Raw genomic sequence first — 18,817 nt, forward strand, 5'->3', positions numbered from 1 at the left:
GAAATTAGCGCACGGCATGTACAAGAACACTGATCACAAATCTGCAGGGGGCAAGGCAGGGGTATTCAAATCATGGAACGAGCAGCGGATACACGCGCCTAATTGCCTCATGGCATATCTAATACCTCCGAAAATGGACCATGATGGACCCATACTTAAAACTCAACAATACGAGTAAAGGTTTCATTATTCTGGATCTACTCATCCACTATATGTTCGTCACTGAACTCTGTAACAAGGGACCTTAAATATGGTATATAAATTGACAGACGTGTACGTAACGACTGAAGCAACAAATACTACAAGCTATAATGTACTAACAGATCGTTTTCTCTGTCTCACATGGCAAATCAGCGCTGACACCGATGATAGGTACCGGAAAATCCGTATTGCTTCGAGAGATCATAAAATATGCAAGGCTACGCGGTCGGGAAATAGCCATAACTGCCCCGACAGGCATAGCTGGTTTGAATATAGGTGGAGGGACCATACATTCTTTTGCAGGCATCGGGCTTGGCAAAGAAAATGTTCAGCACCTCGTAACACGTTTGTCTCAGAGTGCAGAAGAGCGGTGGAAGGACACATCAACGCTCATCATTGACGAGAGTAAGTCGACGAAATGTCCAAACGTTATTCTAAAACTAACCTCCTATAGTTTCGATGCTAGATGGCCGACTGTTTGATAAACTAGTGAGTCATGTTACTGCAGGCACTTTTGTTGATCATGTAGAGGCATATTCATGCAGGAAGAAATCGCTCGTATAGTTCGAAAATCGAAGAAACCATTCGGTGGTATACAAGTGAGCCGTAATTTGGATCCACGGAGGCCCTTATTCACAAGCTCATCCATGCAAATTTCAGCTGATCCTTTCGGGTGACTTCTTCCAACTTCCTCCCGTCCCCGATTCAGACAGTACAACTCGAATCGCTTCGACGTTTGCCTTTGAAGCGAAGTCGTGGCTTCGGTGTGTTGGTCCACCAGTGTTCCTTGAGACAGTATTTCGTCAGAAAGATACTAGTGAGCACTCCAGATACATATAAACTCTGGATTATGGTCTGTTAACCACAAGGAAAGGTTTTGTCAACATGCTGTCTGCGCTGAGGCTGGGTTCGCTCAGTGAAGAGCAAATCAGCAAATTCTTAGCGCTACAACGTGACATCAAGGCCGATGACGGCATCGAGCCTACAGAGCTGTGAGTTTCCTACATACTTCCCGACTTATTCTTAGCTCAGCTCCATGATACATAGGTATCCCCTCAAGAGGGAGGTGAACAAATGTAATCAGGAGCGACTAGCACGTCTCATGGGCTCAGAAGCTGAATTTGAAGCCATGGAAACTCGTGGGTCGGATATCTTCCATCAACCTATTTCAGCGCGTGCAGCGGAAGCACTGCTTGAACAATTGACTGTACCCCGTAAACTCAAGCTTAAGGTAATTGTCACGGTCATGTACGAGATTCAGTCTTAAAACTTGACATTTCAGGTTGGTGCGCAAGTAGTGCTTCTGCGGGTGGGCCTTTTGTCCATTAGATTTCCTAACCACATTGACATCCGAGTCGATTTATATAGAACTTTACACAAGGCCCAACACGTCTTGTCAACGGTTCATTAGGGAAAGTTGTGGATTTTATCAGTACGGGCGAGGCTCTGGAGAAACACCTCGAGATCGCCGAGCCAGATCCGAGGCGGGACAGTGATGAAATGCACTCTGAGGTTGCCCACCCAGCATCTTTCTTTCCGTTGAACGAGGGTGTCGTGTTCAAGAAAAACGAGCAATTCCCCCTGGTCAAGTTCTCAAGCGGCACAACATTGCTTTGCATCCCAGTACAGTTCGATGTACAAGGCCTTACAGGTAACACTGAGGCTACCCGAACTCAGGTTCCTTTAGCCCTAGCATGGGCAATGTCAATCCACAAATCACAAGGACAGACCCTGCCCCGGGTGAAGGTCGATGTGCGCCGTGCATTCGAACCTGGTCAGGGTACGTCGCCATCGCTAGCATCAGTTCATCAGAAATATGACACACAACGCAGTGTATGTTGCACTGTCGCGTGCAACGTCTCTGGAGGGACTACAGGTTCTGAACTTCGACCCTAGCAAGTGAGAAAGCTTGACGCATTCTATTCTTCAGTTTCAATTTATCTGTTTTATTTAGGGTTCGCGCGCATGAGCGAGTCCTGCGTTGGACAGCCGAGGTGACCAATTTTCACGAGCGAGAAGAGGAAATGGATTGTGACGAAGCAATCTCTCAATATCATTCCCTGTTTGATGCTGCACACTGATCAACTCGTACTGACTTATCTATTATACATTTTACGGTATACGTATGTATTTAAATTTGATTGTATGTGTGACGTAGCGCTTAATATTGGATCGTTCGTATCAATATCTGTCAGAATTATGCATGGTGGGTCCGCGTTGGTCCATCTTCGGAAGTATTAAATCCGCCATGAGGCAAACAGGCGCGTGTATCCGCTTCTTGATCCGCTCTTAGACTTGCGATCCCGGTACTGTTCTTGTGTATGCCGCGCGTCAAGTACTATGCCGTCAGGGTTGGGCGAGAAGGACCTCTTATTTATGACAATCTTGCAGAAGTAAGTACTCTAACGTCTCTTGGTACCTTGCCTTTGACTGGACGCTTGTGCTCTGCTCACTGCGATGGTCGACAACTCTCGCTTCTTGAACATGTGCCTGGACCGCGTTCTTGATGTGTTCTTTGCCTCTGGCGGCTTGCCCCTGGATCTCTCTGCGACATTCATCTGCATATTACTCTGAATTGGACTCTGCTTGGGATAGTATGATGCCGCGGTAGCCTGTTTTAGTTCCCTACTGGTGGATACCGTTTGCTGACTTCGATCACCAGACCAACCAATATCCAGGGGCTCGTGGAAAATGCTTCCATACTCTTCGGGAGGCACAAAAGTGGTTAGAACAGGGGAAGTCAAGCCACGGTGAGCGTGAGTGAGACCCACTGCCTGCAAAAGAGATGCACTACTTATCAAAGGTCACCCCATCGACCCAACTGTCGGTTTGAATGTTTGAGACGAGTGTGTATCCACTAAAATGCCGCAGATGCGGGTCAAAATTGCAGGAAGAGTACTGCCGCCGCTTGCCATCACACCTGTGTGGAGTTGTTGAGTGGAGACTCCGACCACGAGATTCCGAACGACGGCTTCAAGCAAGAAGGTCGGAATATTGCACGAGCTCAAACTCAAGATTCACTTGCAATTACCCGCACCGCTGTCCGACAAAATATTCAACTGGCACATGAAGTAGTAGAGACCAGTGAAAACGCACAGTCGCCTTCATTACCCTCCCCGGAGTTCATCCTTTCCTCGGAACAGGAACATGTTTTGGAACTTGTGAAAACCGGCAGGAGCGTTTTCTTCACTGGTCCTGCTGGTCAGACTGTTTTCTCTGTCCTACACAACAGAAATACTGACTGCGTGACGATAGGTAGCGGCAAATCTGTGTTGCTTCGAGACATTATCAACTATGCTAAGATTAGTGATCAAGAAATAGCCATCACTGCTCCGACTGGCATAGCTGGTTTGAACATCGGCGGAGGAACTATACATTCCTTCGCAGGCATCGGGCTTGGCAAACAAAATGTTCAGTACCTCGTGAAGCATCTGTCTCAGGCTGCCGAAGGTCGATGGAAGAAGATATCAATGCTCATCATTGACGAAAGCAAGTCAGTGAAATGTATGTACATTATTTAAATTAACCTCCAATAGTTTCGATGCTAGATGGACGGCTCTTTGATAAACTGGTAAGTCATGCTAATGCGTGCACCATTGCTGATCATATAGATGACCATACATACAGGAAGAAATCGCCCGTATAGTACGAGAAACGGACGAACCATTTGGTGGCATACAAGTGGGCTATGAATTAATATTCACAGAGGCCTGTATTCATGTAATGTGCAGCTGGTACTCTCAGGCGACTTCTTCCAGCTTCCTCCTGTCCCCGAATCAGATAGTACAACTCGAATCGCTGCGACATTTGCATTTGAGGCGAGGTCGTGGTTTCGGTGCGTTGGTCCACCAGTGTTTATCAAGACGGTATTCCGTCAAAAGGATACCAGTGAGTTCTCACAATGCAAAAACCTTTGGGATTTGAATTTATGACTATGAGGAAAGATTTTGTCAGTCTGCTGTCCGCGTTGAGGATGGGAACACTTGAGGACGAACAAATCGGCAAGTTTTTGGCCCTACAACGTGACATCAAGTTCGAAGATGGCATTGAGCCTACAGAGTTGTGAGCTCATGCGTAACTTTCAACTTGTCCTTAGCTCACATCTATTGAAACATAGATACCCCCTCAAGAAGGATGTAGAGAAATGTAACGAGGAACGACTGGCACGCCTCACAACCCCAGAAGTCGTGTTTCAAGCAATGGACACCCGTGGATGGAACATGTTTGGTAAACGTATCTCAGTGGATGCAGCGAAAGGATTGCTTAGACGATTAACCGTACCCTATAAACTCGAGCTCAAGGTGTGTACTACATTATCGCTCAAGATGCTGCTTTTGAAACTTGACATGTTAGGTTGGGGCACAGGTTGTGCTTCTGAGGGTAGGCTTTCATTTTTATATTGAATTGATAGATTGCACTGATCTTGATCTATGTAGAACATCACACTGCAAGGTCCAGTGCGCCTTGTGAACGGTTCGTTGGGGAAAGTTGTGGATTTTATGACTACAGGAGAGGCACTGGAGAAGCACCTCGAAGTTGCCGAGCCGAATTCGGGGCGGAGTGACGAGGAATTACGCCCCGAGATTGCGAAGCCAGGCTCTTTCATCCCGTTGAACGATGGTGTCATGTTTGAGAGACATGACCGATACCCCCTTGTTCAGTTTTCAAGTGGCACGACGTTGCTTTGTCTCCCATTACAATTCGATGTACAAGGCCTCAAGGGTAATATTGAGGTTACCAGAACGCAGGTTCCCCTAGCCCTAGCATGGGCAATGTCAATCCACAAATCACAAGGACAGACCTTGCCCCGAGTGAAGGTTGATGTGCATCATGTGTTCGAACCTGGTCAGGGTACGTCACCATCGCTCTCAAGTTTTGAGCAGAATATAACCCAAAACGCAGTGTATGTTGCGCTGTCGCGTGCAACGTCTCTGGAGGGACTGCAGGTTCTGAACTTCGACCCTGCTAAGTAAGAAAGCTTGACGCATTCTATTCTTCAACTTTAGTTTACCTGATTGTTTAGGGTTCGCGCTCATGAGCGAGTTCTGCGCTGGACAGCCGAGGTTGACAAATCTCACGAGCGTGAAAAGTAAATGGACTGTGACGAAGCAATCTACCAAATCTACTATTCTTTATTTGATGCCGCGCGCTGACTACTAGCACTGGCTCGCATTTTGTTTTGTGACTTATTTTGATGTATGTAGCATAACACCTATTATTGGATTATCCGTATCAATATCCGTTGAACTAGTATTTGTAACCGGGAACCACAGTACACCAGGGGGAAAAAGTAATAATGTCAATGGACTAGTTGAGGGATCCGGTCATGACGACGGAGACGGTTCCGACGGAGACTTAGGATGCACAGATCTGCCAGACCTTGGTGACTGGCTTGAATCGCGTGGCGAGTCCGAGCTACTGGTATCGTCAAACACCTGTATCACTTCTGTTGGTATATCTGTGATGTTCTCCTCATGGAGTGAGGGAGGCCATGAAGGGGTAGGTGGTGGCTCAATCGTGCTTCTGGAAGGAGAGACAGGGTTCGCCCGAGAAGAAGGGTGAATGCTGTAATTTGGCCTCGGGGGCAGCTTTGGCGTGAAATCTTCGTTCGGCCGAGATGGTAGAAGTGGAGGAAGGCTGGCCACGCGTGTATGCGTAGAGCCGTACGGGTACACGGAAGGTTGTTCTCCTACAGGGGCGTCCGGAAGAGGAGGGGACGCGGACGGGGGAGGCAATTCTTCAAATATCATGCCAACATTTTCGATCAGATCTTCCATAAGCGTGTCCTTGAGGAGAGATATGAGCAACGCCTTGCGCTGAAGATATAGTCTTACCCTCCATGATTGCACACTCAAGAGATCTCCGCCCTTGGGGATCTCATCCTCTCCAAAGATCACGGCACTGAAAACAATCGCCAAGTTCCGTGCGTCCATCTTATTTTTCTCAGACAGCGCCACAACGCGTGCTAGATGTTCTACCACCACACGTAGTGTGGCACGATGAACACCTGGTAGGCGTCGTATTTTGGAGCGTAACAACGTGAAACTGTTCGTTTGATGATCCGCTGGTAGTCACAGTCAATACGTGCTTCAACCTCTGCAAAAGAGTGGGATACGAACCGCGGTCTTCTGTATAGTCAATGCGATCTTGCAGAGCAAATTTGAACAACGGCTCAGGTAACTCTCTGAGATACATCTAGAGGGTACTGAATTCATGTGGATACGAAGAATGCCGAAGCTCTGACCTTCAGGAATGAAGCCACAGCATACACATCATCTGTCGTGGGATTAAACTTAAAAGCAGATTCGTTGCGCTCGATCTTCTGCCGCAACTATCAAAAATTGTTAGCATGCTCAGAGAAGGACTCCAAATCCAAGGTAGCTCACTTCGTGGACTACAGCATGCCGTCCAGAAACCTTGCAGAGGTAAGCATGATGATCGATGCCTCCCTTACAAGATGGCTCGCTTACCCTGTATATACCTTCTGACTCCAAGCCTCGTTGGTCAATTTCTTGTATACATATCCGAACGATTCTTGGAATCTCATGTTCTGGGAGGTTTCGGGCGGTGGCATAGTCCACGAGACTGACGCCGAAGATCAGATCGCGACACTCTCCGACGTAGTAATTGTAGTATAGGGTCGGCTGCGGCGTTGCTGTTGCGAGTGCACGGGGAATGATTTGTGTTACTGCATTGACGTCAACTTCGGGGCTGACTCTGTCGACAATCGAGCGCGCGTGCGAAGCTAATTGGGTTTGTGTAGCCGAAGTGGCCCTGTTTTCTGATGAATTTCCCATGATTTACCATAAAAACGGAGCCATACGTCATGTTATCGCTATATTTGATAAGCGCATCTTTCACAGCCGTTGAGTAGTCATGAACGAATAGCTCAAGACTCTGAGAAGATATAAGGACCGATTGGTTGACTGGTTTGCGAGCGGCGTACCTTGTATGCGCCTTCAAGGATCTTGGCGCGATGTAATCTGAGAGTTTCTAGCCAGTGAACACCCTTGCGATACTCTCGGTCTGCGGATCACTAGGTTCAGCGAGGAATAAGCACGGCTGCATGGTTTGGAAGCTGACCAGCTTCGTCAGCTTCACGCTTTGCACGAACACCTCTTAAAGCAGTGTTTTCAGAACGCCCGAGGGTTTCCTTGACCGTTCCACTCTTGTCAAGAAAGGTCATCAGTTGATTTTTCAGATGCTTTCCTGATTACCGCCATCGAGTCTTGTTATATATCAACCACGCTGATGTTCCTCTTAGACACGCACCTTGGTGAGCAAATTCAGAAAACGTGCTCCCGCTTGGCGGCGAGCGAGGTCGGGAAGTCGGCCCACTTCCAGAAGGGCGACGATCTAATGGACGCAGGGGGTGGGGTGAGGTGACATTAGGTCTGCTTGGCAAGTTTGGCACCGGTCGGATGTTCGGAGAAGGGACAATCCCTTGATCAGCAGGGTTAACTGACATAGGGGGCGGAGCGGCGGCGGCAGCAGCTTTGCAGTCCTAAATGGTGATCCATGCGTTCGAATGTTGATTCTGAGGCAAAGGGTAGAGGGTACAGACCTCAACTTCCTGACACCTCCTTAAATAGCTGCGTTTGAGCCTTGGTAGTGTCGATTCGGAGTAGTCGCTGTACGCATTGCCCGACTCTTTTAGATCGTCCTTGATACGCTTCCGAGTGCGTTCTTGCGTTTCCTATGTCCAGAGTTAAGGCCTGGGTAAAGAACATCGAGGACCTCGCTCATGCTTACCTTGAGTGAGATCAAGGAGTTGACGACGTCTATTGTTAGGGTGCTGAGAAAAGCCTGCCTGGTCTGAGCCTCTGGATCCGCCGGTGGTCATGACATGAACAGTGATCCTCACGTGGATCAGGGGTTGAATTCACCTCTTTCTAGATTATCACGAACTTCTGACCATGCCCTTCGGGCTGTGTTGAGTTCTATTCTATCATCAAGAAAGGTGTCGATGGCTTTGGATTTGCGGTGAAGCTTAAGGAGAGATTCTACACTAGGGTCCGGTCAGAGGCGGATCCGCCTTAATTCGAGGATTTGGACGCGTATGCGCTCACTAGACCTCCTCTATTCGCTTTCTGGAGTGCATGTGAGCGAGGCGGTTTGCGCCGAGGGTTAGGTACGCGAAGAAAACGCGTACCTTTCTAGGAAGAAACTGAGGTAGGAGTCGTTCAAGACTCTTAGATGGTGTTCAAACATGGGCAGAGGACTTGCTGGCTGCGAGGCTTCGTTGAAAGATGGTCTCCCAGATGGGATAGATTCGCTCGTTGTCGACATAGGCGTGGAGGATGAAGGAAGGCAAGCGAGGAAGCGACAACTGCGTGTTTGCTCGAGGGTTCAGGAGCTCGACTCGGGTGCGACATGGACGATAGCCCCCGGGAGCAAGGCCCCAATCGCGTGGACCCCGGGACCCATTGACCGGGATTAGCACCCGAATTCACCGGACTGAGACCGTCTTTGGTGATCTGCAACAATCGCTACTGTACCCGCGTCTGACTCGCCCGTTAGTACGGGTCCGACTTTCTCATCAGAATTCATTTAGTTTGAGTAACAAAACCACTTGACGCGTCTCTAGCCAGCTGGGCTATCTTCTTTCCACTCTCTTTCCCTTTGAATCCCTTCCCTGCTCCTCGCAGCCAAGAAGCGACCATGGACGGCTCGCCCCAGGTCATTCTGGCTGCCCACGGCCGCCATTGGCACAAAAAGACGTATGCGCTCACCTCTCTACACTATACTGACTCACTTAACCCGTTATCTAGCATATGGCAGGACTCTCTCGCCGTTCCCACCTATGCGGCCACCATTTCTGTTGTAGTTCTTCTCCTTCACCTTGTTATCGTTTCACGACCAGTTCAAAAACTTTGGGCTCGTGTATCACCTCCGAAAGACGAAGATTTCGACGCCGTCGCCGCACAAGACGAAAGTCCCATACCTGCGGAAGGTGTTGTCGCTGAAACCAAAGCATTTGTTCAAAGTCATGGCGGACCGGTCCATTTTGTCTACAAGATACTAAGGCTACTCGGATGTTTCGCTTTCCTTGGCATATGCGCTGCCACCTTCGTCTTCGAGGAGGGTCTCGCTGAGGACTCTGATTTGACTCTTCTCCTCCGGAAGCACCGGAAAGACCCTAAGCCCGACCAAACTCAGAGTGCCTTCTCGGACGAAGAGTGGCTCCAGTTCGCTCTTTGTATGACAGCCGTAAGCTTGTTTTAACGTTCGTGCCCTGCATGGGAAGTAAACGTGATATATATTTCATCTAGACCTACGCGTCGCTCCTAGCTTTGATCTCCGTGGGCACACGACCACGCTGGAGCAAGCTCATATCCAATCATCTAGCTACTATTCTATTGGTCACCTTTGCCGTGTTCATCTATCGGGACATTTACCCCCTATTGACCTTCACTAAGCAACCTCAAGACGTCCAGGAAGGCTGGCTGCTATGGTCGAGGCTGATCGTTTTAGGTCTCATTGCTGTCGTGTTTCCCTTGGTGTTCCCGCGCCAATATATCCCTGAAGACCCCACTGTGCGCACCCGTTTGCAATGCATGGTATTCATGGATACTCATGTTTCTACCCCAGGACCCATCGAGCGAGCCCCATCCAGAGCAGACATCGTCCTGGTTATCGATGTTCCTATACTTATGGCTCGATCCCATCGTCCTATTGGCCTACAGAGTTCCCCACTTGTCTGTTAACCACTTGCCTCCTTTGGCTGATCACGACCGCTCCGCCCTTTTAATGAAACGGTCTTTGCCGGTAAGTACTCTCGCATCCTTTTCATTTAACTAAGCTTATGCCCCATGTGTCTTCCAGCACCTGGATCCCTTCTCAGGTAGCAAGCGTAGACATATATTCTTTGGTTTCTTGAATATATTTGGAGTGGACTTCTGCGTCCTTGCATTGACGGTCTCTCTTCAGGTAATATCACCTCAGTTGATACATCAACACTATTTGACACTTGAATAGGCGATCTTCTCTTTGTCTGCACCGTTCGCCATCAAAAATCTTCTTGAGTACGACTCCCTAATCGTTTATTTACTACAACTAATGCACTTGGTAGGTACTTGGAGACTAAAGGGCTGGGTGCAGTCTTCCGCCCATGGGTATGGATCGCTGTCCTTTTCCTCGGACCCATGGCATCGTCGCTCGTCTTTCAGTGGTACATTTTCATTGCGGTATGAATTCATCGCAATCGGAGGCCGCTCGAGCTCATTTCTGGCAGACTCGCCTCCTGGTCAGGACCGAGGGTATCATCACTCAGCTCGTGTTCCAACATGCTCTTCGTATCCGGATGAAGGCAGAATTGCCAGATTCAAAGTCACCTGACGGAATGAATACACCCTCAGAGGCGTCGGAAACGGCTTCGCTCGCCGACTCTACGATTTCGGTTGGAGAAGACAACACTGTAGCCAACGAGGCGCAAGTTCACTCGAGTGCAGCCAGCGTCACTTCATCCAGGAAAGGAAAGCAGAGAGCAGCATCGGCTCATTCCAGGGCGACTTCAACCGCATCTGTGCCGGCTGACTACAAGCCTGAATCTAGCTCTGACAACCTTATTGGCAAGATTAACAACCTTGTCAGCACTGACTTGAGTAACATCACGGATGGCCGTGACTTCCTCTTGTGCTGTACGTGGATCTTCCATTTTTAATCTGCTTACGCTTCACAAATCCTCCAGTCCTATACATCCCATTGCAGGTTGGCTTGTGTATGGTGTTCCTCTATCAGATTCTCGGCTGGAGGTAAGGGTATTTTCGCGTCAACCTGAGATTTGCTTATTTGATTTTGTTAGCGCGTTGGTCGGACTGGCCATCATGGCCGTCACCTTCCCTCTTCCTGGGTATGTTGCCAAGTTGATCCAGACTACTCAGAAGCAAAAGATGAAGAGGGTGCGCATAGGCTGTAGCCACAGGCGGTTGCCATAGATTGCTAACTTTTGCATTAGACCGATGCCCGTGTTCAGTCCGTCACCGAGAGTGAGCATCTGATATGAATCAGCGCTATCCAGTCGTTGATTGTTTATCAGCCATGAACGTTTTGCGTATGATCAAGCTCTTTGGTTGGGAGTCCAGGATGGACGAAAAGATCTCTGAAAAGCGAGAGGATGAGCTAATCTTCACCTGGAGGCAGAAGGTTCTTGAGCTGGTCAACAATAACTTGAAGTATGCTCTCGTGAACTCGCTCGCCAAGCTTGATGCTCACGGTTACCAGCTTCATCATTCCCATTTTGGTCATGCTGGCCACCTACGCTACATACGTGAGTTGCACAGGTTTTTAGCCATGTACAAATCCGGAGCTCATTCTCTTTCAGACCCTCATCATGAAAGAAACACTGAGCGGTAGGCGGTCTTCCTGCGGTGACCGACTCTCTTCCTCACCCAATATATAGCTGGCAAGGTCTTCTCTTCCATGTCGGTCTTTGATATCATGAGGGACCAGCTTCACATGGTGTTCTACATGGTACCAAAGATGATGCAAGGTGGGTTTGTTTAGTGTGCCATACTTGATAACATCTAAAGCCACGAGCCTCTAGCCAAAGTTTCCCTGGATCGTGTCAACGACTTCCTTTTCGATGTTAGTCTATTATCCCCATGTTGTGTGACCCGTGCTGACATGTAATTAGACTGAGTTGCTCGATATTTACACCGAGGATGACGAAGCCGCCCTGCTTTTCCCGCCCGATGAGGACAAGTCTGACGAGATCGGTTTCCGTGACGCCAAGTTCTCTTGGTCGAGCGAGGGAAGCGGTGCTCTCACTCCCTCCAAGCGCAAGTTCAACTTGCGCATTGAGGACGAAATCCTTTTCAAGCGTGGTCGTATCAACTTAATTGTTGGCCCAACGGGTTCAGGCAAAACTTCACTGTTGATGGCTCTGCTAGGTACGCTACAAGGCTTTGGTTCATGGACCTTTCCCAATTTGTATTTTCTGCAGGCGAGATGCATTTCATCCCGTACAGTCCCAACTCCTGGTTCAACTTGCCGCGTAAAGGCGGTGTGTCCTATGCTGCCCAAGAGTCTTGGGTGCAGAACGAGACTATCAGGGTATGTGGGTCACTGAAAGTACTCGGTACATGACGCTAAGGTGCACTCAGGATAATATTCTCTTCGGCGCTCCTTATGACGAAGCCCGGTACAAGAAAGGTGCGTCTCATGTAACAAAGTGGAATCCTGGGCGTTAACACGCAATTGTAGTCCTGTATCAATGTGCCCTCGAACGTGACCTTACTCTGTTTGAGGCTGGTGATCAAACTGAGGTTGGGGAGAAAGGTCTTACCCTCAGTGGTGGCCAAAAGGCTCGTGTTACTCTGGCTCGTGCGATTTACTCGTCAGCCGAGATCATCCTGTTGGACGACGTGAGCGGAGCTCTTTTTTTCGTGGTTTGGTCGCTTACTTGAAAGCTAGGTGCTTGCCGCTCTGGATGTGCACACTGCGAAATGGGTTGTCGACAAGTGCTTGGGTGGTGACATGGTCAAGGGCCGTACGGTCATCCTTGTGGTATGCATATCCCAAAGCTCTCTCAGCATCCATCTAAAGGGTTCTAGACACATAATGTTGCGATGGCGAGCACCGTTGCTCAGTTCGTTGTGTCTCTAGGCTCCAACGGACGCGTCCTCAGCACCGGCACGATCAGTGATGCCGTCACCGCCGACAGCGGTGTGGCTGCTGACATGGTAAACGAGCAGGAGCTGATCGAGAAGGACGAAGAAGTGATCGATGCCCCTGCAGAGGGAGAGACTAAGGCCGGCCCTAAGGCTGATGGCAAGCTGATTGTCGCAGAGGAGGTTGCGGAGGGTCATGTCAGCTGGGCTGCCAGTAAGTGCTGAGTAGATCAAGACGTTCCTGATCTAACAGTTACACTAGTCAAGCTTTTCCTGACAAGCTTGGGTGGACAATACCCCGTGCTGTTCTGGTTCACCTTCATCGGTTTCATGGGTCTGACTGATCTCATCAACACCATTCAAACTTGGTTCTTAGGCCAATGGGCTGCGCAATACGAGATTAAGTCGCCTTCCGAGGTCAACGTCACTTTGTAAGTACATTTCTACTCACAAGAGGAACAAGTGCTTATAGTGTGTCACAGCTATCTGTCTGGCTACAGCATACTACTGCTTCTCGCTACCATCTTCTTCACTACTGCTTATGCGCTATACTATTGGGGAAGCATGAGGGCCTCCAGGATCCTCCATCAAAAGCTCATTTCCTCAGTGCTTGGAACGACCCTTCGTTGGCTTGATACGACACCAACGTCCCGTGTCATTACTCGCTGCACTCAAGACGTGCGGGCAGTTGACGGTCCATTCGCTCAGGGAATCGGTTGGATGGTAGAGCTCACGATGACCATGCTTGTGAAGCTGGGCGCGGTCGTAGCCTTCACTCCGATCTTCCTCATTCCCGGTTCCTTTGTCGCTGCCATTGGGGGTTGGATTGGCAGGATTTACATGAAAGCCCAACTATCCGTCAAGCGAGAGATGAGCAATGCCAAAGCTCCTGTCATGGGTCACTTTGGTGCAGCTATAAACGGACTTCGTAAGTCACAACGTCCTTCACATATAAGCTTTGGCATGACACGTTGGTCTAGCGTCGATCCGTGCATATGGTGCCGAAGAAGCCTTCAAGCGTGAGTCCCTGAAGCGCATCGACCGTTATACGACTACTGGTCGCATGTTCTACAACCTGAATCGGTATGTGCTCCCTTCTAGCAATGCGTCGCTGGTCTAAACTTTGCAATAAGCTGGGTCTGTATTCGTATCGATGGTTTCGGAGCTATATTCTCTGCTGGTTTGGCCGCCTATCTTGTCTACGGCCGTCAAGATCTGCAAGCTTCCAACATCGGTTTCTCGCTGAACATGGCAGGTTCGTCTTAGCGTATACGTGCATGTTTGTCCACTCATCGCCTTCCAGTTGGCTTCAGCTCGATGATCCTTTGGTGGGTTCGTATTCTAAACGAAGTCGAGGTCAACGGTAAGCATCTTCTTTTCCATTACTCTACATGTCTTGTGACCATCGGAATAGGCAACAGTCTTGAGCGTATCGAAGGTTACATCACCATTGAGCAAGAGCCCAAACCGACGGAGGGCGGACAACCTCCTGCCTATTGGCCCTCGAGCGGCGACCTGCGCGTCGAAGGACTTACTGCACGCTATTCCTCAGATGGTCCTAAGGTTCTCAAGAATCTCGACTTCCACATCAAGTCTGGAGAGCGTGTCGGTATCGTTGGACGGACAGGCAGTGGCAAGGTACCCACTTGGAACACTTTCTTTTTCGGAAAGCATTCTCAACTTTGTCTTTATAGAGCTCGCTCACGCTGTCTCTTTTGCGCTGTATCTTCACGGAAGGACAAGTCTACTATGACGGCATACCTACGAGCTCTCTCAACCTGGATGCTCTTCGGTCAAATATTACTATCATCCCCCAAGTGGTATGTGGCCAGTCTCTTCATAGTCTGAGCGTACGCTGATCTTGTACGCTTAGCCGGAGCTTCTGAGTGGAACTCTTCGTCAAAACCTTGATCCCTTTGACCAGCACGATGATGCGGTTTTGAACGATGCTTTGCGCTCCTCTGGTCTTTATTCTGTTCAGGAAGAAGACGAAGAGAGCAAGCTCACCCTCGACAGCGCCATCGCAAGCGGTGGCGGCAATCTCTCTGTCGGCCAACGCCAGATCCTTGCTCTCGCTAGGGCCATGGTCCGCGGAAGCAAGCTGCTGATCCTTGATGAAGGTATGACTCTCGATCTGTCATGTCCGTGTACAAGCTGACAATTGTGTTTAGCAACCTCCGCTATCGGTTAGTCCCTTACCTGTGCTGATTTCAAGGTGATGCTGATATTCCTGCAGATTACAAGACGGACACTGCCATCCAGGAGTCACTCCGGCAAGAGTTGAAGAGAGGTATCACCCAGATCATCGTAGCTCATCGCTTGCAGACCATTATCGACGCAGATAAGATTGTGAGCCATATTTTCGCTTCGTTTCACATTGGGCCTTTGGCTAACGATGCCAACAAGATGGTCCTGGATGCTGGCTGTTTGGTCGAGTTCGGCAGCCCTTGGGAGCTTCTCCAAAACGAGAGGGGGAAGTTCCGCGCGCTTGTCGACGAAAGTGGTGACAAGGATGCCCTCTACGACACAGCAAGAAACGCTGACGCGAGCGGAAGTTCCTGATTACCACCGCCTACGTCGATATTTACCATCTATATTCCATTTTTGCTACAGTCGGACATGTCTATGTAACGTAAATATATCCGGTACACGAAATGTGTTAGGTCCCTTCGCATTCAAGATTTCCTATAAATGTGCAGCATCGTGACCATATTGATCAGACGACATGCAACCCTCTATGTGGTATCAAGACTCAAAGAGTGATGTTAACCTCAACCTGATGTTCACCAACATATTGTGCCGAAACGCTACGGACACTCCATGAGTCTTTCTGACGTAGTGGCGGTAAAGGCGCACTCACTGAGTGAGATCCTGCACGACGAAGGTTGGGAAGATCACCGGAGCATCCGAATCGGAACTGTCTTGTTTAATGACGAAACCACCCTGGTTTTCCCGCTCTTCAAAGCTTTTCCCTAGACGGGTGAGAGCTTCGCGAAGTTCTTTCATGAGATTTTCACGCGTGTCATGGGACGTGCATACGGCGAGGGTCCTCGCGCCCGCGTTTAACCCTGCGATCAGTCCAGACGGTGCGTCTTCTACAACCAGACCTAACCAGCGAAGTCAGTGATGTCCCTCATAGGATAAGATTCCCTTATTGTACATTTCTTGGGATCCGCTTGACAAGCCTCGGCGCCCTTGAGGTAGGGGGCGGGATGCGGCTTGCCTTGCGGGATGTCATCGGCCGTGACAAACCGCTTCGGAAGGGGTATTCCACAGATCTTCAGTGCCCGAGGCGTGTACCAGCTGGACGCTGGAACGGTGGTCTTGCATCAGCACATGGTCGAAGTAACAACGCATCACACAAGCCAACCCGAGGTGACGATGGTCCATCTTTGCCTTGGCTCGTTCTTCTCCGCCGAGAGCTGTTCCACCTTGAGCTAACGCGTGGTTCGGTTCCCAGGAAATTTGACGACGAGGCAATGAGATAGTACCTGGTTGAGGAGCTTCTCTACTCCAGGAAGGATCTGTGGTTGACCTCCCAGCTTATTTTCTGGTGCATTCTCGTCCGTGTTATCATCTTCTTCGCCAATGACGGCCCTCTCGAACCGCATGATCTCATCCTAATCGGGAGTTAACCCTCTGGGTAAACATCGGGGGCCGATACCAGCGTACCTGGAGCTTCTGCCCGCTGAGCTCGGGCTCGCTCTCCGTCTTGCAAAAATCCTTGAGGCTGTCAAGGAGACGTCTGCCATGAGATGCATTTGCCGCCGCTACGGGATCGAAATGGTATGTTTTGGAGAAGATCGCCCATGCTTTGAGCACTCCGGGGGTGGAATCGATCAGAGTCCTTTCACGACAGCTCAGAATAAAGGCGGAGATATGGCGAGGAATGACAGGCGCACCCGTCCATGTCAAACAGGATCTGCCAAATCGAGGTGAGTATCTGTCAGCGCTGGCCAAACATTGGGCTCAGGAACTTCCTACAGCATCGACAGTAACAGTTTCTGTGGGCATGGCGCGAGGATATTATGGAACAGGAAGTGAGTGAGTGGACGGTGAACAATGGTCCAGAGTTGTCAGGGGCAGACGAAGCTGGCGGAGATAGACGCGCGAGTCAATTATCGCGATGGTTTCTGCCGGTCCGATGCCGCGATTGAAGGCGGGAGACGCGTGCCGTTCTATAAATGGATCAACAATAACCAAGTATGGAAGGTGTGTAAGAACAAAAGGTTGCGCTTCGAGAAGCTCGACTTCGACAATGGCAGTCGCTACCAGGCAACCACACAACCGGCGCACGCGGTCACACTCATACGGTGCCGCAACACATGCGCCCATTGACAATCCTATTGTAGTTCCGTGTCCTCAGAATAGCTCATTCCATTGTTTTTGCTTTACCAAGTTCTCAAACGGAGCGTTAGCCAAATACAAGGGCCAGGCTTATAAGCACTAACGCGATGCCTCCCAGATTCAGCCTCAAGCAGCCCTCTTTCACCCTATCGACTCGCGTCTCAGGAAGACCTAGTGTCTTTTCTACTTTCTTTTTCTTCTTCATTCTTTCTAGAACTTGGTATTGACTGCCTCCACTATCGTTTCTAGTCTTTGAGAGACTCGTCGACTTTCCTCTGCTGCTGCATTTTCGCATACCCACTCATACTTTCTGTCATGATGAAGTCATCCATCTTCCTTGCCATTGCTCTTTCTACTCTTGTGGCTGCGCGTCCGCCTCTCCGAATGCGTGCTAGTAGTTTCCAGCTTCAGAATGGACAGCAGGCTATCCAGCAGAAGTATGTTTTTCGAGAATCTTTGTTCGATAGTCGCTGACTCCTCCCAGTGAGCAGTTCAAGTCACTTACAGCGGACTCCACCTGCACATCTGGTGATGCATGTGTCAACAACTCATTTGCCCAATGTGTTGGCGGGAATATGTTCTCCAACCGTGTAACTCCGGGCTGGTGTGAGTACTGTTAGTGATGCTTCTTCGTGGCTGCGCCTAATTTCTCTCCAGCTGTGCCGCACTCCCTCTGGTGAACTCTGCCGGAACGAGTATTGCCTGTACCACCGAATCCGATGTGCAAGCACGGATCGCGGCAACGGGCGCCTCTGGAACTGGCACGTCCACAGGCTCTTCCTCGTCAGCTTCTCCCAGTAGCAGTACCGCCGCTGGTGGCTCCAGCTCCGGCACTAGCTCTGGGCAAGGAGCGGGCAACAGCTCTGATGCCCAGTCCTCGACGACTCTCCTATCCTCTGTGATCGCTACTGGCTTTGAACAGAACGGCCAGGGCTTGAACACCTCCGAGTCCGGGGAAGTCGCTTCTCTCACCTCCAAGAACAACTTCGTCAACTTCTGTGCCACCGTCAACCTCCCCATCACCAACGGGAAGCAGATCAAGAGCGGTTCATGCAATCCTGCCCCGATGGGCACCATACCCTCTACGAGCAATATGCCCAGTGCCAAGTTTGTCAGCCCCGCGAACCTCGCCACCGTATCCGCAAACAAGACGTTCCAGGTCGTTCTCGCGATGAAGAACCTTGACACGGGATTCTTCACCAACGCGGCCAGCAACTACTTCGCCGCTCCCCAGCAGCTCAACTCGCAGGGCCAAATCCAGGGGCACTCGCATATCGTTATTGAGGCTCTCGACTCTTTGAACCAGACCACGCCCACCGATCCGACCAAGTTTGCGTTCTTCCAGGGCATCAACTCTAAGGCCGATTCGAAGGGCCAGCTGTTCGCCAATGTCACCGGTGGTCTTCCGGAGGGGTTCTACAAGATGTCGACCATCAACAGCGCGAGTAACCACCAGCCTGTCCTTGTGGCTGTTGCCCAGCATGGTTCCCTGGACGATGTGGTCTACGTGAGTTTGCTTTGCGACCTAGAAATATCTCTTTACTGATTTCAACACTCAGTTTACCGTGACTGCAAACGGGGACGACTCTGGGTCGACTGGAACAGGTTCTGGCGAGGCTTCTGGAAAGGGCTCCGGCAAGGGCTCCGGCAAGGGTACC

The 18,817-nt window shown here is 50.0% G+C and overlaps 3 protein-coding genes across 3 annotated transcripts; 2 read left to right on the forward strand and 1 right to left on the reverse strand.

Moving 5' to 3' along the window:
* Positions 1–5,444: 5,444 nt before the first annotated feature.
* CONPUDRAFT_94761 (RhoGAP-domain-containing protein) lies at positions 5,445–8,528 on the reverse strand. The gene is made up of 15 exons (XM_007765016.1): positions 8,354–8,528; positions 8,271–8,291; positions 8,088–8,209; positions 7,954–8,024; positions 7,766–7,897; positions 7,474–7,705; positions 7,285–7,410; positions 7,148–7,227; positions 7,025–7,098; positions 6,672–6,975; positions 6,588–6,617; positions 6,446–6,532; positions 6,321–6,396; positions 6,036–6,265; positions 5,445–5,987 (listed from the first exon to the last, which is right to left on the reverse strand). Exons 1-15 carry the CDS (start codon positions 8,488–8,490, stop codon positions 5,526–5,528), a joined length of 2,184 nt encoding a protein of 727 aa, XP_007763206.1. The 5' UTR covers positions 8,491–8,528; the 3' UTR covers positions 5,445–5,525.
* Positions 8,529–8,787: 259 nt separating this feature from the next.
* On the forward strand, positions 8,788–16,821 carry CONPUDRAFT_78742 (uncharacterized protein). The gene is made up of 40 exons (XM_007764560.1): positions 8,788–8,921; positions 8,973–9,411; positions 9,474–9,737; positions 9,793–9,969; positions 10,027–10,131; positions 10,180–10,226; positions 10,274–10,388; positions 10,436–10,841; positions 10,892–10,955; positions 11,006–11,102; positions 11,159–11,189; positions 11,240–11,375; positions 11,425–11,470; positions 11,525–11,552; positions 11,603–11,692; positions 11,747–11,787; positions 11,837–12,092; positions 12,146–12,255; positions 12,306–12,354; positions 12,406–12,566; positions 12,616–12,708; positions 12,756–13,026; positions 13,075–13,243; positions 13,295–13,740; positions 13,793–13,895; positions 13,946–14,067; positions 14,116–14,175; positions 14,227–14,450; positions 14,507–14,632; positions 14,686–14,932; positions 14,984–14,998; positions 15,049–15,161; positions 15,219–15,619; positions 15,673–15,919; positions 15,973–16,122; positions 16,183–16,249; positions 16,304–16,432; positions 16,485–16,659; positions 16,715–16,734; positions 16,797–16,821. Exons 1-33 carry the CDS (start codon positions 8,863–8,865, stop codon positions 15,372–15,374), a joined length of 4,866 nt encoding a protein of 1,621 aa, XP_007762750.1. The 5' UTR covers positions 8,788–8,862; the 3' UTR covers positions 15,375–15,619; positions 15,673–15,919; positions 15,973–16,122; positions 16,183–16,249; positions 16,304–16,432; positions 16,485–16,659; positions 16,715–16,734; positions 16,797–16,821.
* Positions 16,822–17,477: 656 nt separating this feature from the next.
* On the forward strand, positions 17,478–18,705 carry CONPUDRAFT_46811 (uncharacterized protein; the record flags this gene model as incomplete). Its single annotated transcript, XM_007764425.1, has 3 exons — positions 17,478–17,596; positions 17,644–17,769; positions 17,817–18,705. 3 exons carry the CDS (start codon positions 17,478–17,480, stop codon positions 18,703–18,705), a joined length of 1,134 nt encoding a protein of 377 aa, XP_007762615.1.
* Positions 18,706–18,817: the final 112 nt, after the last annotated feature.

This window comes from Coniophora puteana, assembly GCF_000271625.1.
Source record: "Coniophora puteana RWD-64-598 SS2 unplaced genomic scaffold CONPUscaffold_1, whole genome shotgun sequence".
Classification (NCBI taxonomy): Eukaryota; Fungi; Basidiomycota; class Agaricomycetes; order Boletales; family Coniophoraceae; genus Coniophora; species Coniophora puteana.